General features: G+C 41.7%; 1 protein-coding gene across 5 annotated transcripts in view; it reads right to left on the bottom strand.

The window, feature by feature from the left end:
* Nucleotides 1-23,549, bottom strand: part of ZNF577 (zinc finger protein 577) — a 37,894-nt gene that overhangs the window by 13,889 nt on the left and 456 nt on the right. For 4 of the 5 annotated variants that reach the window (XR_001177645.2, XR_001177648.2, XR_006605896.1 and 1 more), the window contains exons 2-6: nucleotides 10,145-10,250; nucleotides 9,983-10,055; nucleotides 8,442-8,639; nucleotides 5,932-6,058; nucleotides 5,577-5,664 (exon numbers count right to left, since the gene is read on the bottom strand). Coding sequence is in view for 1 of the 5 variants with exons in the window: in XM_045077421.1 (XP_044933356.1) it covers nucleotides 5,577-5,664; nucleotides 5,932-6,058; nucleotides 8,442-8,522; nucleotides 9,983-9,991 (305 nt within the window). In the remaining 4 variants the exon portion in view is untranslated. The remainder of the gene's footprint in view (nucleotides 1-5,576; nucleotides 5,665-5,931; nucleotides 6,059-8,441; nucleotides 8,640-9,982; nucleotides 10,056-10,144; nucleotides 10,251-23,549) is intronic. The other variant, XM_045077421.1, reaches the window with a different exon arrangement.

The raw sequence follows: 23,549 nt of genomic DNA, 5'->3' as shown, positions 1-23,549 counted from the left end.
CATCCATGATAATTTTAAGGGGGAAAAATGTAAAAAAAAAAAAAAAAAGTGCCATGGTTTGGGCTAGCTCTTTAAAGATCCCTGTCTAAGAGAAATGTGCCCTATGTTCTATGAAAAAAGATATTTTAAAACTGCAGAAGGAAGAACAGCTACTTTAGAAAGAACGGATAGCCTACAATGAATATAACTTGGGATTCTTCTTTCCAAATAGGACCTTGCAAAATGGAGACAAAAGTAAAAACAGAACCACACTATGATTGGAATAAAACAAAAGAAGATGAAGGGAATGGATCCATTCACCTGACAAATATTCAATGTGCTGGTGTTTGGGAATATATTACAATATGATATTTAAACATTAGAATAGGGACGCCTGGGTGGCTCAGTTGGTTGGACGACTGCCTTCGGCTCAGGTCATGATCCTGGAGTCCCGGGATCAAGTCCCGCATCGGACTCCCGGCTCCATGGGGAGTCTGCTTCTCTCTCTGACCTTCTCCTCGTTCATGCTCTCTCTCACTGTCTCTCTCTCAAGTAAATAAATAAAATATTAAAAAAAAAAAACATTAGAATAAGGGGCGCCTGCATGGCTCAGTTGGTTAAACGCCTGCCTTCAGCTCAGATCATGATCCTAGGGTCCTGGGATCAAGCCCCACATCAGGCTCTCTGCCAGCAGGGAGCCTGCTTCCTGCCCACTCTCTCTCTGCCTGCCTCTCTGCCTACTTGTTCCAAGAAAGAACAGCCAATGCAAAAACCCAGAGGCAAAATAACTTAGGCATGATCAAGAAATACAAGAGAGGCTGGTGTGCCTGAACTATCCTGAGCTTAAGTGAAGTGGAAATAGTTAAGTATGAAAAGGGAGGAAGAATTGAGAACATAGAGATGATGTAGTAAGACTTTGTTATAAATTAGATTTTATGCTAAGAGCAATGGCCATAAGCTACTGAACATTTTTGGAAGGAACACAACCCACTTTGAATTGGTATTTCCCAATATATCCCAATATGGCTGTTGTATGAAGAATAAACCGGAGGGATGAAGATGTTGAGAGAATACACAGGAGGCTACTGCAGAGTTTAGGCAAGAGGTAACAGCAGCTTCAGCATGACTGACCACCACAGAGATGGAGAAATGTGCAAGAACAAGGACACAGTACAGAGAAGGGAATGACAGTGATAAGAGGAAAGATAAGCCTCACTGTAAGAATGAATGCAGAGGAAGAAAAGGGAATCATCCAGGATAGCTTCTCAGTATGTGGTTTACACATCTGGACTGGTGGCATTTAATAAGGTGAAGAAGATTAGGGAGAGAGGTTTGGCATTTATGGAGAATCAAGCGCTACATTTTGAGGGATATATCAGGTCTGAGATAATATACACATTCAAGAACAATTATGATGTTTCCAGTTAGATCTATGAGTGTGGAGAAAGTTCTAGACTTCAGATACCACTTTTTTAAATGGGCATGGAGCTTGATCAATACAGGGCTTGAACTCACAGCCCTGAGATCAAGAGCCAGACACTTAACCAACCGAGCCATCCAGGAGCTCCTTCAGATAATAATTTTAAGTCATGAGTACATAAACAGTACTTAAATATTTGAACTACACAGAACCAGATGAGGTACTATAGCAAGAATGAAGAGAGAAAGAGTAAGACCCAGAAAAAGAATTTCATGGATTCCAAGTCTTAAGAGTTTTGGGAGAGGCATCTGAAAATAAATCCAGAGACATCACTCATCAAACATATAAACGATGTGGGTTTTCAAAACAAAGGGGTAGAATTGGAAAATCAGAATGCAGGACCTAGGGACACCTGGGTGGCTCAGTGGGTTAAAGCCTCTGCCTTTGGCTCAGGTTATGATCTCAGGGTCCTGGAATCGAGCCCCATATCGGGCTCTCTGCTCAGCAGGGATCCTGCTTCCTCCTCTCTCTCTGCCTGCCTCTGCCTACTTGTGATCTCTGTCTATCAAATAAATAAATAAAAATCTTAAAAAAAAATGCAGGACCTAAAGCATCTCATCCCAAGACTACTGAGGTAAAATATTCAACAACTGCCTTGTTACTAAACCTTTCCCCTTTCATTCCACCTGTACACCAAAACTAAACTTACATAAAACACCAATCACCTATTAAGAGTAATACTGTATTCAATACTTCAATAGCTTATGTAAAAATGATACAACCTCACTCAGTCTAATATATCAACACATATATGTCCACTTAAAATTTAAAAATAGGTCCTCTAGGGCACCAGAGTAGCTCAGTCAGTTAGGTATCCAACTTTTGATTTTGGCTCAGGTCATAATCTCAGGGTCGTAAGAACGAACCCCACAAATGGCTCCATGCTCAATGTGGACGCTGCTTAAGATTCTCTCTCCCGGCGCCTGGGTGGCTCAGTGGGTTAAGCCGCTGCCTTCGGCTCAGGTCATGATCTCAGGGTCCTGGGATCGAGTCCCGCATCGGGCTCTCTGCTCGGCAGGGAGCCTGCTTCCCTCTTTCTCTCTCTCTGCCTGCCTCTCCATCTACTTGTGATTTCTCTTTGTCAAATAAATAATAAAAAAAAATAAATAAAAAATAAATAAATAAATAAAAGATTCTCTCTCCCTCCCTGCCTCCTTACCCTGCTCATGCGCATGCACATTCTTTCTCTAAAAGGAAAAAAAAAGGTCCTTGGATCATCTGCCCTTGTCCCAGAGAAGAGTACAGTTGTACTGACTGGTGGAAACATGACCTTCTCCACTTAGTTTAGTCATACTATAACTGTGTACTGTGCTGTTCAACAACATTTTTTACAATCTTGGGAATGTTCTGTATCTGTGTTTTCTAATATGGTACCCACTAGCCATGTGTGGCATTCAGCACTTGAATGCGGGTGACCAGAGTAGCAGTGAAACTGAATTTGTGGGGCGCCTGGGTGGCTCAGTGGGTTAAGCTTCTGCCTTTGGCTCAGGTCATGATCCCAGGGTCCTGGGATCCACCCCGCATCAGGTTCTCTGCTCAGCAGGGAGCCTGCTTCCTCTTCTCTCTCTGCCTGCCTCTCTGCCTACTTGTGATCTCTGTCAAATAAATAAATAAAATCTTTAAAAAAAAAAAAAGAAAAAGAAACTGAATTTATAATTTTACTTAATGTTAATTAAATTAAATTAAAATAATTAATGTTAATTAAATGTGTGTGGCCAGTGGCCAAGACAATGGATAGCACAAACATAGCTCATTTATATCCATATAAACCATATCTATATTTGCCATTATAATCTACTTGACATACTCATTCCCAAATTTTCTTTTTTCAACTAATGCCACAATCTTTCTCTATCTGTTCCTACATCATCTCTGTCATCCACCAGTTAAGAGATTCATTCCCCATCCAGGAACAAAACATCAACCTGCCATATCTACCATTTTTCCTAGAACTCAAAGCTGTAACATTCTATGTTTCAATGCTACTACCCAGTTACCAAGCAAGACTCGAGCAAGCTATCAAGCAAGACTATCTATAAATAGCTTTACAAAGTTAAAACAGAACCAAATTCACACTTTTTTTTAAAAAGATTTTTATTTATTTATTTGACAGAGAGAGAGAGAGCGAGCACAGGCAGGCAGAGTGGCAGTAGAGGCAGCAGAGGCGGAGGGAGAAGCAGGCTCCCTGCTGAGCAAGGAGCCCGACGTGGGGCTCGATCCCAGGAAACTGGGATCATGACCCAAGCTGAAGGCAGCCACTTAACCAACTGAGCCACCCAGGCGTCTCTGGGACATTTTCTGACCTTCCTCCTACCACAGCCCCCAAACTTCTCACTCTACTTCTCAGTCTCTAAATATATGTAGACCTCTTATTTTTTTAACCAGTTCTCATTCAACCTGTTTTCTTATCACATTCCACTGTTTTGTTTTGAATTTTTTTTTAATTTTTTTTTTAAGATTTTATTTATTTATTTGACAGACAGAGATCACTGGTAGGCAGAGAGGCAAGCAGAGAGAGAAGAGGAAGCAGGCTCCCCGTCGAGCAGAGAGCCCGATGCGGGGCTCCATCCCAGGACCCTGGGATCATGACCTGAGCCGAAGGCAGAGGCTTTAACCCACTGAGCCACCCAGGCGCCCCACATTCCACTGTTTTAATGCTCCCTGCCCAACAAGGAATGCAGCCATGCCATTATAAGGGACTAACTGGACAAGTGAAAACAGCCAATGTTGTGCAGCAACTGGTGCAGTGCAAGACTAAATGATCACAGTCTCCTCTGAGAGTGTGCAGTTCTCGAAAGACTTTTCAAAACAATAAAATCTAATAAAAATAGCAGAGACTGTCAGAAATAATACAGAAAACTCAAGGCAACTCACAGTGGCCAAGCACCTCACGTGTACAGCAGCACAGCAGAACCTAAGTAAAATGCACTAAGAGTAAGAGGATTCACCAGGAGGAAAAATGATCTCCGGTTCCAACATTAAAGCTGAAGGAAAGAGGACTTCCCAGGATCATTATCCTGGCTGCCAGCAAAATACAGAATTAGAGGTCCGATCAGACCACAAAAGGGGAAATGTCAACCAGGGAATAACTGTTGGAGTACAGAGAGCTTAACTCTTCAGATATACTCAAATACACGCAATGGTAGTGAAGACATTATCTGAGAGGAAGGAGGACTCTGTTTTGCATACAGGAAGGACATCAAAGGGCAGATGTGCTGGTGGCTGGCAACACACAGTGGGTTACACTGCAGATTAGATGTTAGTAGAAGAGGGCAATTTGGGACTTTCCAACAAAGAACAGAAAGCTTAGGCCTTGAGAATGAATGAAACTTTTTTTTTTTTTAAGATTTTATTATTTGACAAGACAGAGATCACAAGTAGGCAGAGAGGCAGGCAGAGAAAGGAGGAAGCAGGCTCTCCACTGAACAGAGAGCCCAATGCGGGGCTCGATCCCAGACCCTGGGATCATGACCTGAGCCAAAAGCAGAGGCTTTAACCCACTGAGCCACCCAGGCACCCCTGAATGAAACTTTTAATGTGAGAATCAAGCAAAAGATTTAAAAAACAAAACAAAACACACACAAAAACCCAGAGCCTGGAAGGTGGGGAAGCAGAGGCTGATTAAGTAAACAGAGGTGCCCTAAGAGACAAGGTACGCGTAGTTTTTAGATGAGCTCAGGTGAGGCGGGTTGTCAAGGAGGGATTTTAGCCCTTTCGAAAGAGGTGGGGATGGGCAGAAGATGAGAATTGTGCCAAATGCAAAGCCATCTATGAGGGAGCAAGTCGGTGAGGAACAGGAGGCAGGAATGCCGCAGAAAAGGAAAGGGAGAAGACCAGCACAAGCTAGGCAGGAGGAAATGAGGTACGAAATCTGGATCCTACAAGAGCCAAAACTGTAATCAGATCTAGAAATGAGGAAAAAAAGGAAGACCTCATCCTTTAATAGCAGGCAAAGAACAGCCCAATTAGTAAGATACAGAAAGGAGTTGCTCAGATTTCTGTGTCACCAACTGGTATAAGAAAAGTTCTCCACACACTTCCAAAGTGTTGACCTTTCACTGGCCAACTGGAGTTTTATTGTCCTTTCTCCCCATTTTCTTGGTTTTCACTCACTCACCCGGACAGCTTTGACTCCGAGCTGCTCCCTCTACCGTCCATGGTGGCTCTCCTTGCAACAACTGGAAGAGTGAAACTGGTTTGATAACCTGTAAATGGGAACTCATTAAAAACTTGGCACCATGTATTTAAGCTTGGGGAATCTGTGAAAACTGGAGAAAGTCTGTATATCATTTATACTTCAGTAAAGCAAAATTCTTCTCCTGGGGAAGGGAGAGCATATACGCTCTAGCGCCAAAGAGGAGAATAAGTCTATTCCCTACAGTGTGTTAGCCCAAACCAGGAGATATTTCAGAGACACTACCGATTTTATTGAATGAGGAAGAGAAGGCAATGGATTGTGATGTTGTCCTCACCCACTGACACCAGGTTCCTATAGTTCTCAAGCATCACATCCCGGTACAGGTCCTTCTGAGATGGAGCTAGTAACTGCCACTCCTCCCAGGAGAAGCCCACAGTCACATCCTCGAATGTTAACGGTACCTGTAACAACAAATGCCAACACAATCTAAGGTGAGACAGATGTCGCAGGAAAGAGGGACAGAACACATTCTAGTCATTTTCCCATGGTAAGTTATGCCTGTGAGTATTTCACGTACCGTAGGACCTTGTGTCTTAGTTCATTTGGGTTCCTGTAAGAAAATACCAGAGATCGTGTAGCTTATAAAAACAGAAATTTGTTTCTCACAGTTGTGGAAGCTGGGAAGTCTCAGATCAAGGAGCCAGCATGGTCACATTCTGGTGAGAGCCCACTCCCTGTGTGGCAAAGGCCCCACCTTTGCTTACACATCATCTTTGGGTTAAGATCCCAACATATGGATTTTGTGAGGATATAAACCTTCAGACACCACCACCACAGAATTCTATTAATTAGTTCTTCTTAGCCTAAAAGAGTACTACAGTAATATTTGAAAAAGAGTATTTGCAGAGACAAATCAATGTGGAGGAAGACTTCATTATTTATAATAGGGAAAAACTATCCACAGCTACATGTCCATCAAAAATTGATGGGAGGGCGCCTGGGCAACTCAGTTGGTTAGGTGTCCAACTCTTGATTTCAGCTCAGGTCATGATCTCCAGGTTGTGAGACAGCCCTGTGTTCAGCTCCACACTGGGCATGGAGCCTGCTCAAGATTCTCTCTCCTTTTACCTCTGTCCCTCCCCACCATCTGCTTCAATTGTGCATGTGCTCTTTCTCTCTAAAAAATGGAAAACCTTTAAAAAAAAAAAAAAGCAGTTGAGGATATACTGCAGTACCTCCATGCTGTAACATTACTACACAAACATTAAAATCAATTTGGTAAGGAGTGCCTGGCCTGGCTGGCTCAGTCAGTAGAGCATGTGACCATGTTATGTAGAGAGATTATGTAAAAATAAAATCTTTAAAAAAGACAATGTGGTAGATGTAAACCTATTGATGCCAATGATTTTCAAGGCACTCTCTTAAATGAAAAAGAGTCAAGTCCCCAAGTTATATATATAATATGATCCCAGAGTGTAAAAAATCTTAATAATATATATAATTATGCATGTATAAGTACACATATTTATGCATATAAAAATGTATAAAAATATATACTATCACATGTCAATTGTACAAAGAGATTGACTGGAGACCCAAACTATTAACATCTGTTACCTCTTGGTTTCAGGGTTGAACAGGAAGAGGAGAAAGTGGATATTCTCTTTTGGTGTAAATACTTCTTTATGTTTGAATCTTTTACATGCAAATGTAGCCATGTATCATGTTAATAATTAAAAATACAAATGCCAGACCAGGAATAATTGACTCTGCCTTCATTCTCTAAACCTGTGGTTAAGAAGGTATAAAGGAAGCATTGCCACTATCTGTACTCCGAGCTGTTATCAAAGAGTGGAACTTTCAGCTGTCTTCTGCCAAATGATAGACTAATTCCTCTTCTTCTTTTTTTAAGATTCTATTTATTTATTTGACAGAGAGAGAGATCACAATTAGGCAGAGAGCCAGGCAGAGAGAGAAGTGAGGGGAAGTGGGCTCCCCACTGAGCAGAGAGCCCGATGCAGGCCTCGATCCCAGGACCCTGAGATCATGACCTGAGCTGAAGGCAGAGGCTTAACCCACTGAGCCACCCAGGCACCCAAATTGCAGAATTCTTCTTAATGGAGGATCACTCAAAGGTCAAGCAGCCCATTCATTCTATTAAATAACTTAGGCTTTATTCCTGGGTAAAGTGTGGACTGCCAGAAGGTTCTACTGTCCAGGTGCACTGCTTTTGAAGAATGCTGTCCAATCAAGTGCAATCTTTCATTGCACTAAGGGCAAGGAAATTATTTTCCCTGAAGAACTGCTTTATTTTCTCCTCAAGGTCACTACAAATCATGTAACTTTTCATGTTTTTCTTGTTATTATAGCTGCCAAAAATGAGACACAAATTCAAAGGTAAGGAAGCCCACAAGATCTTACACTTTTATCTCGGTTCCATCCTTAAGGGCTTTGTATGAATACTGTGACCCATGTATCTTGCTTCCTAACTTGCCCAGATTTTAAGATTATAGCCTAAACTTATTTTCTGACAGATCCTGATTTTTATCAACATACACTGTCTCATTTTATCAGACTGTGTTTTATTTGACATTTTAAAAAAGATTTTATTTACTTGTTCCACAGAGAGAGTACAAGCAAGGGAAGCAGCAGGCAGAGGGAGAAGCAGGGTACCCACTGGGGAAGGAGCTCGATGCAGGGCTGGATCCCAGGACTCTGGAATCATGATCCGAGCCAAAGGCAAACACTTAACAGACCGAGCCATCCAGGTGCCCCAGACTGTTTTAGAAGCTTCCACAAATCCACTGGGAAACATAGGACAAAAATGGGCAAAGTAAGCCTTACCCAGTCCTTGGTCATGTTCTGTTCTGAAGAAAGGACTAGCCAACTGCAGGGTATACTGTCTTCTGTCTGCTCTGGGCCTGCCTGGAAGTTATGGTCAGATATCTCAGGTCAGGCTGCTGCCAGAAATGATGATCTCCCAAGAGTGGGACCTCCACCTTCTTTCAATACTGAAAATATTTTATTCCTGTAGACTAGAATCTGTGGATTCAAGAGCAAATTCAACTGTAAGAGGATATGCACCTGGGACCCCAGCTTTCTCTTGCCATGTAGACTTACTCTAACAAAAGCCTCCAACATGTCCTCTTTTTTAAAGATTTTATTTATTTATTTCACAGAGAGAGATCACAAGTAGGCAGAGAGCCAAGCGCGGGGCGGGGGGGGGGGGGGGCAGGCCCCCTGCTGAGCAGACAGCCTGATGCGAGGCCCTCAGATCACGACCTGAGCCAAAGGCAGAGGCTTAACCCACTGATCGAGGTAGTAAAAAATCATGAGCATTGGGGCGCCTGGGTGGCTCAGTGGGTTAAAGCCGCTGCCTTCAGCTCAGGTCGTGATCCCAGGGTTCTGGGATGGAGCCCCGCATCGGGCTTTTCTGCTCAGTGGGGTGCCTGCTTCCTCCTCTCTCTCTGCCTGCCTCTCTGCCTACTTGTGATCTCTGTCTGTCAAATAAATAAATTAACATTTTTAAATAAAAAAAAATCATGAGCATCATCTTATTTAATCCTCAACACTACTCTATAACGTAACCATGATCTCCATTTTAAACATAAGTAAGCTGAGGCTTGATCAGGTGAAGTGTGTTGGCCATGTTAACATCCTCCCTAAGTAACAATGTGGGAATCTGAATCCCCATCTGCCTCTCTCCGTATGACATATTTCTCTTCCAACAGTCTCAAATTTTTTTTTTCTTTCTTGTGCACTTTAGTAATTTTACTCCCTGGGGCACCTGGGTGGCTTAGTCAGTTAAGTGTCTGACTCTTGATTACAGCTCAGGTCGTCTCAGTGTTTTGGGATAGAGCCCAGCATCATCGGGCTCCCTGCTCAGGGGAGAGTCTACTTCTCTCTCTCTGCGACTCCCTCCGCTGTGTTTTCTCTCTCTCAAATAAATACAATCTTTTTTTTTTTCCCCAAATAAATACAATCTTAAAAAAGAAAAAAAAAAAGAACTTTACTCCCTAGCACATGATATTATGGCATGGTCATAGCTGCAAAAACAGAACCCCTGGTACCAGTTCTTGTAATATTTTCTATGTACATCCAGCCAGCAACTTCCACACTAGCTGGAATGCAAAGGCAGAGCCATCCCTGCCTTAGCAGCAGCACGTCAGATCAGTCTCCCCAAGGGCCAAGCCCTGGAGCCATGCTAGAAACTCATACTCTGAGGACACCAACACCATGAAGTCAATTTGTATCTTGCTTCACCCTGGAAGGCAGCCAATTATTCTCAAAGACTCTCTTGCTCTCCTGAATCCTCCATACCCAGAGAGCTCATCTCTGACCCATTCTCTGACCAACTGCTGAACGCAGTGAACAAGGATACCTACCAGCCTCATGTCTAATCCGGACAATGCTTTGTCTCATCTTGGCCCTTCAGTCTAGTCTCCCTGCAGTGCCAGCCTAAAAAGAATGATATACAACTCAAATGTGGAACTCTACAGGGGCAGGAGGGAGGTAGAAGAGGGGGTAAGACATGAATGAATTTACACCTGAGATCTCTAGGATTGGTGATCAAGGACTCAACCATTTCCCAGAAACTGCTTGGCAGACATTTCCTCATACTTAACAGATCAGAGCTGCATCAAAGGTCCGTGCCTGCAACATAGCAATGAAACAAAAAATGGCAATGGAAATACCCTGATTAGTAGGACTAATCTGCATTTTATAATGAACTGAGGTTAAAGTGAAGTTCCTAGATGGAGGGCTGTCTAAATAAAATAGGAATTTTTCTTAACAAAAGGGGCATGGATGTCAGGATGGCAGCCAACAGTAGCCAACAAAATAAGTAGGTTAGAAGAGAAAAGCCTAAAGCAGTATTAAAAAAGTAGCTCATAAAATTCAGTATTCCTTTTGTTACAAACCTATAATAGCCTAGGAATGGAGTGGCTACTTCCTTAGACTCATTATGGTACAATGGGAAACAAGTATTTGGTGTTTGTCCCAGGTTTCTGGCACACAGCTCCTAAAATGCTTGGAATCTCTGGAGTGACAAGAGTAGCTTTGATATGCCAATGAGATTATTGGTAACTGGGGGTCTACAGACATCTTCAGGATAGGGAGTGGTCCCCCAAAAGAGCAAGGCATGATGAGATGCTGCTACCCCTTGGAACAATTTGTTACTTAAACTGTAACCCCTGGAGGATTTTACTAGTTGCCAAGCACATTTAGACATGGCCTTAAAAATACTGATACTGACAACAGGTCTTTGGGGAGAAGGACGATGTACGACTGTGAAGCTGGGCAGCTGGGGATGCGTGGCTCGCACAGAAGCTGGGCATCTGGGGATGCCAGGCTCGCTGAGGGCAGTGAACGCCGCCCCTTCACAGAAGCCGGGCAGCCAGGAACGCCTGGCCCGCTCAGGGCGGAACGCCGCCTGCTTCAGGGAAGCCGAGCACCCGGGGAACTCCTGGTCAGCTCAGGGTGGAACGAAAAACCGCCTGCTTCCCTTTCTCGTGATCGCTCCTTTCTCTTCCCAGAAGTGCTCCTTGTTAGTTAGATGAGTCCTTTGAATGTGCTTGGTTAACTATAAACATTACCCTCCGCCTTGCTTGCCTGCAAGAGGTGACTAACTTTTGACTTTCATCAATCCTTCTGTTGGCTATTGTTTTCTATCTAATAAAAGTGAGACTGTGGAGTTGCTAGTGGCAGCAGTCCTTTTCGACTGTTGTCCCCTGCTCCCAGTCTTTTGCAGCTGACTTGTTTGTGCCTAATTCTTCTCTCGTCGCCGACTGGAAGTGGCAATGAGAGGGTTAGAACTTTCAGCCTCATGCCCTGGAACTCTGCAAAGTGGAGAGGGGCTGGAGACTGAGTTTATTTTATTTTTATTTTTTTAAAGATTTTATTTATTTATGACAGAGAGAGATCACAAGTAGGCAGAGAGGCAGGCAGAGAGAGAGGAAGGGAAACAGGCTCCCTGCTGAGCAGAGAGCCCGATGCGGGACTCGATCCCAGCACCCTGAGATCATGACCTGAGCCGAAGGCAGCGGCTTAACCCACTGAGCCATCCAGGCGCCCTGGAGACTGAGTTTAATCATCAGTCGGCTATATAATCATGCCAATATAATCAACAAAATCTCCTAAATTACACAGTTTGGAGAGCTTCTGAGTTGAACACTTTGAGGTGCCAAGAGGGTGGGGCACCCCAACTCCATATAGACAAGTTCCTGTGCTCAGGACCCTTCTGGACCTCACCCTATATACCTCTTCATCTGGCTATTCATTTGTATCTCTTATAATAAACTGGTGAATAACGTAACAATATATATTCTATTTCTGCGTGCATTTAAGAAGTTTATGCAAATGGCTTTACACCTGATGCATCTGAAAGACCCCTCCCCTAGAAGATAGATAGGATAACTAACCGCTTGTTTCCTTTTCTGTGAACCGCTGGCTTTTAGGCGATTCTTGGGTAAGGGGATCCGCGGGTCTTTCATTTGGAGGTTCCACCGAGATCATCGGACTCCTGCCCACGGATCCAACTGACTCCCACCGGGAGGTAAGCTGGCCAGCATTCTTGTCTCCTGTCTCATGTTCTCGTTTGTATCCAGTCTCGTGTTCTCGTTTGTAGGCCTCTGTTTTGCCTATGCTTTGGTAGTATAGGACTGTACGACAGCGCGCGTTGTTGCTCTGTATTCTGTAGGCAGCTTGAGAAGGAGTTGACGAACTCGGACTTCTCCCCTGCCACCCTGGGGGACGCCCCAGGGATCAAGGGGGGCCGCTTTTTCGGGGCCCCACAAGTACATTTCTCTGTCCGCCACGGAGGAGCCTCTTGGTTCCCCTGGGCTGGTTCTGTCCGCCACAGGGAGACCTCATGGTTCCCCTGGGCCGGTTGAATTTGTACTTTCGGTTTTGTACCGAAATCGCGCAGCGTCCTTCTTGTTAATTGTGTTGTGTGTCTTACTTATTGTCCTTGGTGTTTTCTTTGACTCCGAATGGAGGCCAACAATGTATGTCTTCATGTATGTCTCCATGTTATGTCTTTAAATGTGGATATATGTTCCTTGTACTGGTCATGAAGGTTACATTCTGTTTAAGGGGACTCTGGCTTTATTTCTCTCTGTTTCTCCTAATAGATGTGGGGGGCTTCTCCCTCACTCACTTCCCATGTAAATGGCTATTACTAGAGCCAACTGGGGTTGGTCTAACTCGAGACAGAGACTATAAGGAATATTCCCAAGCAGCTGCCGAAACTCTCTTTGTTTCGGGGAAGTTTCCTTGTGTTCTCTGGCCTGACTTGGACTGCCTAACCCCTCCCCCCTTGCTGGTGGGAAAGCATGGCGTCTGCTCCTCTGTTGGGGCTTATGAGCTCTGAAACCGGGAATCTTTTCTCTGCCTCCTGGCAGCACTTTGTTTCCTCTGTTTTCCCCTTTTGTTTCTGTACCAATGCGCGTGCAACCTGCATGACTAGCCTCTAGATCATGCACCACGGCTCCTTCTCTCTTCACTGTCAAGGAGCAAGAAGAGTACCCCCTGGACCTAACACACCCACTCCAGATCTTCCCACGTATGTCTCAGGTAAACATTCAAATTGGAGTGGGCCCAGGTGGAATGCAAATCAGTATTGGAACTAAGTTAAGTTTGTTGCTTTAATTAAGATAGATGCATCTTTGAAGTTAACAGCAGTAAATGTGAAGCTTTATTCTATCGAAGTTTACTAAAGGTCAAATAAGCTCATGTTATTTATTAAAATTTGTTAGCAAAGAAATGACTAAACTGATGGTTAATTGTCTGTCTCAAAGTTCTAATGGGTAATTGCTGAAGTAGCTTTCAAAGTCTTTGGTAACCTGAAAGTTTTAAAGTTTTGTTTGGATGACAAGTGGAATTAAATTGTGGACATCTAGGTCTTAACCAAACAGGATAAAATGCTAAGTCATTAATTACTGGATGTAGGTTTGTGCTTTTGACTTCTTACTGCAAAGAAACTAAGAGTATTTAAATCTGCTGGTAAACTTGTTTGCCACTTAACTGATTCATAAATTGCCACCTGAAGAATTCTGTTGTAACAGTTCACAATTGGTTAATAACTAAAGGTGTTTCTAAGAATACAAAGTTCTGCTTAGTGTAACTAAGACTGATGGAAATAAAGGGAAACTCTGTATGTAGGAAAGTAGGAGATATGTAAGAAAGATTTAAGGAATGGGAATACATTTTGTTGAAGGTAAGGGAAGGTAATTTTGTCTTAAATGAGATGGTTGTTTAGAAAGAAATGACTTGGGACAAAACCTGAATGCAAAGGAAAGTTGTAGAAGGGTTGTGAAGGGAAATCTTCAGAAAAGGAATTTTAGCTATGGTCAAGAATGGATTAAGATTGAAATGAATGGTTTTAAAGGTACATTGGTACAAGACTGAAATTCTCTGTTCAAAAGGACAATGTTTTCTTAGATCAATTGATCTGTTAAGAAAATGTAAATGGTTTTCTCTTTGCCTGCCCAGAAAAACTAGTTTCTATGTTTTGTTTATCAGGTGTTTAACATCCCTAATTATATTTAGGCATGTGCTTTAAAACTTTCTAAGATTTTAGCAAATGTTGACAAGATTTAAATTGTAAATCTCTTTAACTCAGGCTTTTCCTTGGTATGTGAAGTTGCTCATGAAGTACTACGAAACCAATGATAAACCTTGGATTACATTTGGGAAAATACTATAACTATTCTAGAGATTCTACGCACTTCCTAAAGTTTTAACGTTTTGAGAGATCACCGCTTGATACTGTAATTATGGAAATGTTATGTGTCACAGAAATAACCTGATTTCCTTGCAGCTAAATTGTAAACTCCCATGTCTCTTTAGCTCTAACCATATCTATTCTGAGTTTTTGTAATTTATAATTGTTTTAATTCTCTGGTAAAATGAGTTTTATCTTCAAGGAGATTCCTATAAAGGACTTTCAGGACAAATACAGATATTTGATATACTTGAAAATCCTAAAACTGAAATGGGTAAGAATTTCCAAAACGGACTAAAGCCGCATTCACCAGAATTAGTAACATGGGACTAAATGAACTAAAAGATTATAGTGTTGTGTCTCTTAATGTTTTGTCTTACTTTAAACATTGCTGGTTCTCTCTACTGTTTGCTCTTACAGACTAGGGATACTCCCTCCTAGTTATCTGTAACTTATAGAGATGTGAAAGTGCTCAAAGCATTCAAGCTTTTCTCTCTATCTGAACCCTCTGACACCAAAAGGTCTCAGTAAGTATTCATTCTTCCATGGCAATCAGTCATTTGCATAAGTTCAATAAGAATCTGTTCTCCTTTAACAGGAAAGAATTGGAAACACGGGTTATTTTACCAAGGCTTTGACTGGGATGTCATATTTGAATAGACTCAGATATGACCAGACAGTTTAAAGGAACTAAGGTTGACTTTATGAAACCTGGAGCCATAAAGCCCCTTGGGACTGTTGGCCTGATACCTTGCTTACAGAGTTCCCAGCAGCCCCACCAGGTGAGTAAAGAATGTCACTCCTTGGTAGGTGCAGTCTCCGGAAGAGGAATTCGCCCAAAGGTATTGCAGGCATGCCTCATGGCAAGTACAGGGCTTGGCTTCTGGCCCGGAGAGGCTACTAAAAGTTCAACCTAGAGATTCCTTATACAAAGTTCCAGCAAAGCAGATTCTAAAAGATCTATTGATCACAGTCACTGTTCTTGCTGAGCTTATGTAAATAATTAGGCCAAGTTTGTTAAAACTGGACTTGTTTCACAAGTGAATTAGTCCTGATTTGGCTATCTCTGGAAATGAGGGTTATTTTAGAGAGAGAAATTGTTTTAGTAACACACCTTTATGGATGTTAAATTCTAGATTTGATTGTCTTTAAATGTTTGTTTACCTAAGCTAAACAATTTGAGGTAAACTTCAGAGAAGTTGCACAATAGCTTCTTTAGTCGATCTTACTATTTTGTGGGGATATTAGCAGACCCCACAGCACATGATTAAACAACTGGAAAATGGGATTGATTCCCCTACAATTGTATAACTTAACTAACACCTTATGTGTGGCTGGGATAATGAAATTGCCTAAAAACCACCATACCACACTCCATAGGATTAACTATGGACTTGTGGAGATAATGGATGACCCCACTTTCTTTATGAGTGGATTGGATGATCCCTTATCTCTTGACAAGTTTTCTCACTTGCCAGTGATCCTCTGTAATCAGGATATTGTTAAGGCTGGACCACTCAAAGGTCGTCTTATTGGTTTCATCCCTTAGTCATATTTATCCTAGAGGCCACCTCTGTTGAGGTGCAATCGCAAACAGATGCTGTAGCTAAGCATAGAACAGCCCTCCTCATAAAAAGAGCCTCAAAGCTCACTATAAAACAGTCCCTGACTGTAATGACTTCACATCAGGTCCAGATTTGTTTTAGAATTCAAAGGCAATCAATGGATAATAGAAACCAACTAATTAAGTATTGGACTATACTTTTAGATATGCCAGAATTAATACTTAAAACTTGTCAAACTTTATTTTTTTTTTAAAGATTTTATTTATTTATTTGACAGAGAGAGATCACAAGTAGGCAGAGAGGCAGGCAGAGAGAGAGGTGGAAGCAGGCTCCCTGCTGAGCAGAGAGCCCGATGCGGGGCTCGATCCCAGGACCCTGAGATCATGACCTGAGCCGAAGGCAGTGGCCCAACCCACTGAGCCACCCAGGCGCCCCCAAACTTTAAACCTAGTTACCTGTATGCCTGAACCTGACCACTGTACTTCTTTCTCTATAAAGCAAAAAAGGTTATTGATCTTGCTTACTCTATCTGGCCAGATTTAAGATGCCCCTGTTAAAATATGAATGACATCTGCGGGACTAGAGGATGTCATGTGGCATGTAGAAGCCCTTAATAAATATACTACAAAGGCACTCAATGATCCACTAAATGGCATCTCCCTCCTTAATACCAAAGTCTCACAAATACGCAAGGCAGTCCTACAAAATAGGATGGCTTTAGATGTCCTGACAGCAGCCCAGGGTGGCACATGTGCAATTATCAAGACAGAATGTTGTATATACATCCCAGACTATCACAAAAATATCACAGGACTAATAAAGGATATAAATGCCCAGATTAAGGCTCTACAAGGTCCCTCTCTTAGTGATTGGTTAAGTTCCTGGTTTGAAGGAGGACTATGGCCAAATCTCCTTCTCGGGCTTCTTATTTTTATCGCCTCATTAACCTTAATATGTTGCTTTGTTCAATGTTTCTCTACTTGGTGCCGAGACTCCATTGCTGCAATGACTTCACCATGACAGACGATCCTTGTCACGTGAGAGGACGCCTCTTCACTGTCAGCGCTGGATTCGGCTGCCTCCGCCTTTCGTAACTCCCCTATACATTCCTCCACTGATCAATATTGACCCCAGTAGGTAGGGACAGCTCTACGCCCCTATTCAGCAGGAAGAAGTTACAGAAGATGAGACCTTCCACCTTCAACCACCTTAAAGATTTAAGAGTCAAAATTGTTCAGGGGGAAATGATGAAGGAGCAGGAGGCTGGCTGAGGATGGAGAAGGGGCTGATGCCTTGCACCCCCTCTTCACCCTTCTCCACCGCGAAAACTGGTTCAACAGATTGCCTTGGCTTACTACTTTGTTGTCATCTATAACGGGCCCTCTCATCATTCTGTTATTAATTCTAACTTTTGGTCCTTGTGTCTTAAACAGGTTAGTACAGTTCATTAAAGATCGCCTGTCTGTTGTTCAGACTATGGTACTGACACAGCGATACCAACTCCTCAAACAGAGCCCGGGACTAGCTCAATGCAAGGGCAGGACATGCAAGAACAAGACGAATGGATAGAAGATTCTATCCATGATAAAGAAAAAGGGGGGAATGAAAGACCCCTCCCCTAGAAGATAGATAGGATAACTAACCGCTTGTTTCCTTTTCTGTGAACCGCTGGCTTTTAGGCGTAAATTAGGTTATTAATTGCTCTTTTGCCCTTCTGTAACTGCTTGGCTTATAGAAATAATAGAAGATGCCATGATGGCATTCCTACCTTCCCCCTTCTTGTTCCCCCTCCTTGCCTCTCTCCTCCCGCGCGCGGGCCCTCAGAACCAATCAGCTTGTTCCCCCTTCCCGCCTCTCTCTTCGCGCGCGCGCGCGGGTCCCCAAAGCCAATCAGCAAAGTCCACTTATGCCTTTTTCAAAAGTTCTGTCAACCAATCAGTTGCGCCCCACCCAAAACTTGTTTGTACCTGTCTATAAAAACCCGGCACCACCCCAGCCGGGTGTGCTCAGCTAGCAGGAGCTGCTGACCACCCGCAGGCGCCTGCGTAACAATAAAGAACCTCTTGCTGATTGCATCCAGTGGCAGTGTTGGATTCTTGGGTAAGGGGATCCGCGGGTCTTTCACATCCTTTTACAAGAGTTTTTTTAAGATTTTATTTATTTATTTGACAGACAGAGATCACAAGTAGGCAGAGAGAGAGGGAGAAGCAGGCTCCCTGCTGAGCAGAGAGCCCCAATGCGGGGCTCGATCCCAGGACCCTGAGATCATGACCTGAGCTGAAGGCAAAGCCCCAACCCACTGAGCCACTCAGGTGCTCCCTTTTACAAGAGTTTGTAGGATTTTATTTTGTTCTTGTTTTATCAGCAAGCTTTTTCTCCCAACACTATTGACTTCAAATGTATGGGAGTTCGTCCCCACACCAGCCAATTCTCCCAACTCCCTGAACACCAACTGGGTGTCCTAAAATTCAACTCAGTGCTCGCTTCGGCAGCACATATACTAAAATTCAACTCAGTTTTGACACTAACTACCAGGAATTCATGCAGATCCCACAGCTTAAGGCTCAGTTTTGCAAAACCACATTTCAGATACCAGTCATAATTCCCATGTTGCCACTTGTACTTCTGAGCAGCTGGGTTTTAGGGGCACCTGGGTGCCTCAGTCAGTTGGGAACCTGACTCTTGATTTTGGCTCAGGTCATGATCTCAGGGTTGTGAGATTGAGCCCCAAGTTGGCCTCTGCACTCAGCTGGGAGTCTGCTTGAGATTCTCTCTTTTCCTTTCTATATATGATTACTATCTGTTGATATAATTATTTTTGGTATAACTGGCAAATATTAGTTTCAGGTGTACAATGTAACAATTCAGTATCTGTATACATTATGAAATGGTCACTGTGATACATCTAGTTAACATTTATTACCATATAGTTATAAAACTTCAAATATATAATATAGTATTATTAATTATAATCAGCATTCTGTACATTACATCCCTATGACTTATTTATTCTATAGCTGGAAGTTTACGTCTTTTGATCCCTTTCACCCATTGCACCACCCACCCCTAGCATCTAGCAACCACCAACCTATTCACTTTACCTATGAACTTGTTTTTTTCATTTTGTTCCATTTTTAAAAATTCCCTATATATAAGTGAGATCATACAGAATTTGTCTTTCTCTGATTTATTTCATGTAACATAATGCACTCAAGGTCCATCCATGTTGCAAATGGCAAGGTTTCCTTTTTTCTTCTGGCTGAATAAAATTACTGTTTGTGTGTGCGTGTGTGTGTGTAAATGCCTGAGCCACCCAGGCGCCCCTCTAATATATGCATTTCTTTTTTATTTATTTATTTATTTATTTTTAATTTTTTAATAAACATATAATATATTTTTATCCCCTGGGGTACAGGCCTGTGAATCGCCAGGTTTACACACTTCACAGCACTCACCAAAGCACATACCCTCCCCAATGTCCATAATCCCACCCCCTTTCTCCCAACCCCCCTCCCCCCAGTAACCTTCAGTTTGTTTTGTGAGATTAAAAGTCACTTATGGTTTGTCTAATATATGCATTTCTAATATGCATTTCTAATATGTGTCTAAATTCCCTCCACTGATAGCTTTAGTTGAATTCAACAAAAGTTGACATGTAGATTATAAAATGCCATTCAAAACATTTCCACTATAATTTTTTTTGAATCATGGATTATATAGACATGTATGATATGCTTACCAAAAAATGGAAGACTTTCTAGTTATCATTTTGGTATTGTTTTATAAATTTAATTCCACTGTAGTCAGATAGAGTATTCTGTATGATTTCAATCCTTTGAAATTTGTTTAGACTGGCTTTATGGCTCACCATATGCTAAATTTTTATAACTGTTTTATGTGCACTTGAGAAAACTCATTGTGGGGAAGTGTTTTACACTTGTCACGTTTATTAATCATGTTATTCTAATTGTTCAGGGGTTGGCAGTATAGTGGGCTGGTGACCTTTTTTGTAAATGACATTTTCCTGGAACACAGCCATACTCATTTGTTTATGTATTCTCTATGCTACTTTCATCTTACAATGGTGGAGTTGAGCAGGTGCAGGGTTATCTGGCCTACAGAGCCTAAAATATTTTCTCTCTCATTGCTCTTTACAGAAACTTTGCCCACCACAGTTAAACTACAGCCTTCTAGCTTTTTGTCTCCTTATTCTCTGTTACTGAGTGAGATATGCTAAGAAACTCCCATTATGACTGGGCATTTGTTATTTCTCCTTGTATCTAGTGTAACCTATACTTCAGGAATTCTACTAAGTATATACCCAACAGAACTTTCATGCATCAAAATGCATGCACAAAAATGTTTCTATCAGCATTGTTTAATTTATAATAGATACAAGCCAGTAACAACCAAACATCTAATCATAGTTACCATTTATCCAGACCATACTAGGTAGTGGAATGCATAAATAAATTGGGGTATAATCACACCAAAGAATACCATACAGCAATGAGAAAAAATGAACTACTGCTATATCCAACAACTCGGATGAATTTCACAACAAAATATTGAGCAAACGAAGCCAGACACCAAAGGACATATACCCTATGATTCCATTTGTATCAAGTTGTTTTTTTCTTTTAAGATTTTATTTATTTGAGAGAGAGACAGAGAGTGAGCACAAGCAGGGGGAGCAGCAGATGGAGAGGTAGAAGCAGGCTCCCCACGGTCCAGGGAGCCCAACGATGATGGGCTCAATCCCAGGACCAAGATCATGAAATCAAGAGCTGGACGATTAACTAACTGACCGAAGCCACCTGGCACCCCTCCATTTGTATAAAGTTAACAGCCAGGCAAACTTAACACGATGTTTTTAGGATAATAATTACCTCTGGAGAGAAGGGAGAAGATTATGATGAAATGGGGCTCCTAGGGTGCTACAATATCCTATTTTTTCATTTTAAGTGTTATACATGAAAAATACTCTTCTTTTTTTTTTTTAAAGATTTTATTTATTTATTTGACAGAGAGAGATTACAAGTAGGCAGAGAGAGAGAGGAGGAAGCAGGCTCCCTGCTGAGCAGAGAGCCCGATGCGGGACTCGATCCCAGGACCCTGAGATCATGACCTGAGCCGAAGGCAGCGGCTTAACCCACTGAGCCACCCAGGCACCCACATGAAAAATACTCTTAAAGAAAAATACAGATCAGTTCCACTTACAAATGTAGAATAAAAAAAATTTTAATTTTATTATGTAAAAAATTCAAGCCAAAGAAGAAGAAACAGTGTAATAAAACCCTATGTACAAAGAATGAGGAGGGGTGCCTGGGTGGCTCAGACAGTTAAGCATCCAACTCCTGATTTTGCCCCAGGTCATGGTCTCAGGGTCAGGGTCGTTGGATTGAGCCCTGCATCAGGCTCCTTGCTGGGTGTGGAGCCTGCTTGAGATTCTCTGTCCCTCTGCCTCTGCCCAAGTGTGCACTTTCAGGAGGGAAGGAAGGAAGGAAAGTATAATCAAACACCTTATATCCATTATGTGCCTTCAATAATTATCAACTCAAATCTAATTTTGTAAAAGGCGGAAGATTTATACGACCTGAAGAGAAACCAAAGCATCAAATCTAATTTTGTATTATCGGAGTGCCTGGGTGGCTCAGTTGGTTAAGTGCCTGCCTCTGGCTCAGGTCATGAACCTAGGGTCCTGGGATCCAGTTCTGTATTGGGCTCCCTGATCAGTAGGAAGCCTACTTTTCCCTCACCCACTCCCTCTGCTAGTGTTCCCTTTCTCACTGTCTCTCTCTCTGTCAAATAAATAAAATTTAAAAATATAAATAAAAATAGTAATAATTTTAATTAATTTTATTATTTAAAAAATAATAATAATTTTGTATTATCTATACCACCACTCAGCTCCCTTCACCACTGATTATTCTGAAGAAAATCCAAGACAGCTTTTTATTTCTGGATGCAAAAATATTAAATAAAATATCAGCAAATGGAACCATATTAAAAGAACAAATCACTATGGACAAGTATGGTTTCTTCCAGGAAAAGAAGACACCAGGAAATCTAGTAATCTATAAATCAAATATTAAATAGAGAGGAAAAAATATAAATGAAAGTAATTTTAAAGTTATTTGAGGGGCTACATTGTACAGCATGGTGATTACTGTAAAGACTGTTTTATATAACTGAAAGCTAGAAGAGTGGATCTTAAATGTTTTCACCACATAAAAGAAATGGTAACTATGTGACATGATGCAAGTGTTACCTAACCTATGGCAATAACTATTTTGCAATATGTAAGTGTATTATATCAACACATTGTACACCTTAAACTTACAGAATGTTGTATGTCAATTACATCTCAATAAAGGTAGGGTGGAAAATCTTTGAGAAAGAGGAACAAAAACTTGATAAATCATAGTTACCATTTATTCAGACTATACTAGGTGCCAGGCATTACACTTCGTACTTAAAGAACATTTGCTAGTTTAATCTTCATAACAACTCTATTAAGTATGATAGCTTTTTTCACAAATAAAACAACTGACTCAGATATTAACCTACCCAAGTCAGAGGCAGAAGCAGATTCTTCTTACTCCACCGTTCATACACTTGCCACTTGGCCAAAATTATTTGCAGATAACAAAAATACTCAACTAGAAAATATAAAGGAATCAGTGTATAACCTAGTGGCAGTAACATTAACAGTAGACTGAGGGGACAAAATAAGTACATCTTTCAAATTTTTGCTTTTGTGCATTATATAAAATTAGAAGAAACAAAAAAAGGGGGGTGAGGTCATACGGAAAATAAAACCACACCATTTACGCTTACAACAGTATAAACTATCTAGGAATAAACATAAACAGATATGTCTAAAACACATGTGAAAAATCACCACCACGGTTGGTCAAGGAAACCAAACATTTGTGTTAAAGGAAATCCACCACATGTTCCTGAAAGTGTTGGACCTATACCCACATCAGTTTTACCCCAAAATAAAAGCATCCACGCAATAGAACATAACTGCAATAGTTAAAACAAAAAAAACCCGAAAACTTCCAAAGCGTTAGTAATATGGAAATAGCTGATAGGATATCAGAATCAAAATGTATAACATTATACCAGTACCTACACAACTGATCCTAACATTAAAACTGAAATACACCAAAATTTAACAAGAGTTACTTTCCGGACTATTTGGGAATTTGAGCACTACTTAAGAATCATTACATCTGTCGGAAATAAAAATGAAACACATCTTCTGCAAGAATATACAGTAGGGGCATCTGGGTGGCTCAGTGGGTTAAAGCCTCTGCCTTTGGCTCAGGTCATGATCCCAGAGTCCAGAGATTGAGCCCCGCATGGGGCTCTCTGCTCTGCCTGCCTCTCTGCCTACTTGCGATCTCTGCCAAATAAATAAATAAAATCTTGGGGCGCCTGGGTGGCTCAGTGGGTTAAAGCCTCTGCCTTCGGCTCAGGTCATGATCCCAGGATTCTGGGATCGAGCCCCGCATCGGGCTCTCTGCTCCTCAGGGAGCGGGCTTCCTCCTCTTTCTCTGCCTGCCTCTCTGTCTATTTGTGATCTCTGTCTGTCAAATAAATAAAATCTTAAAAATAAATAAATAAAATCTTTAAAAAAAGAGAGAGAGAGAGAGA

This window comes from Mustela putorius, unplaced genomic scaffold (assembly GCF_011764305.1).
Source record: "Mustela putorius furo isolate JIRA1106 unplaced genomic scaffold, ASM1176430v1.1 tig00000196_pilon_pilon_pilon, whole genome shotgun sequence".
NCBI lineage: Eukaryota > Metazoa > Chordata > Mammalia > Carnivora > Mustelidae > Mustela > Mustela putorius.
The sequence above is the reverse complement of the archived record's forward strand: the minus strand, read 5'-3'. Positions and strand labels throughout refer to the sequence as shown.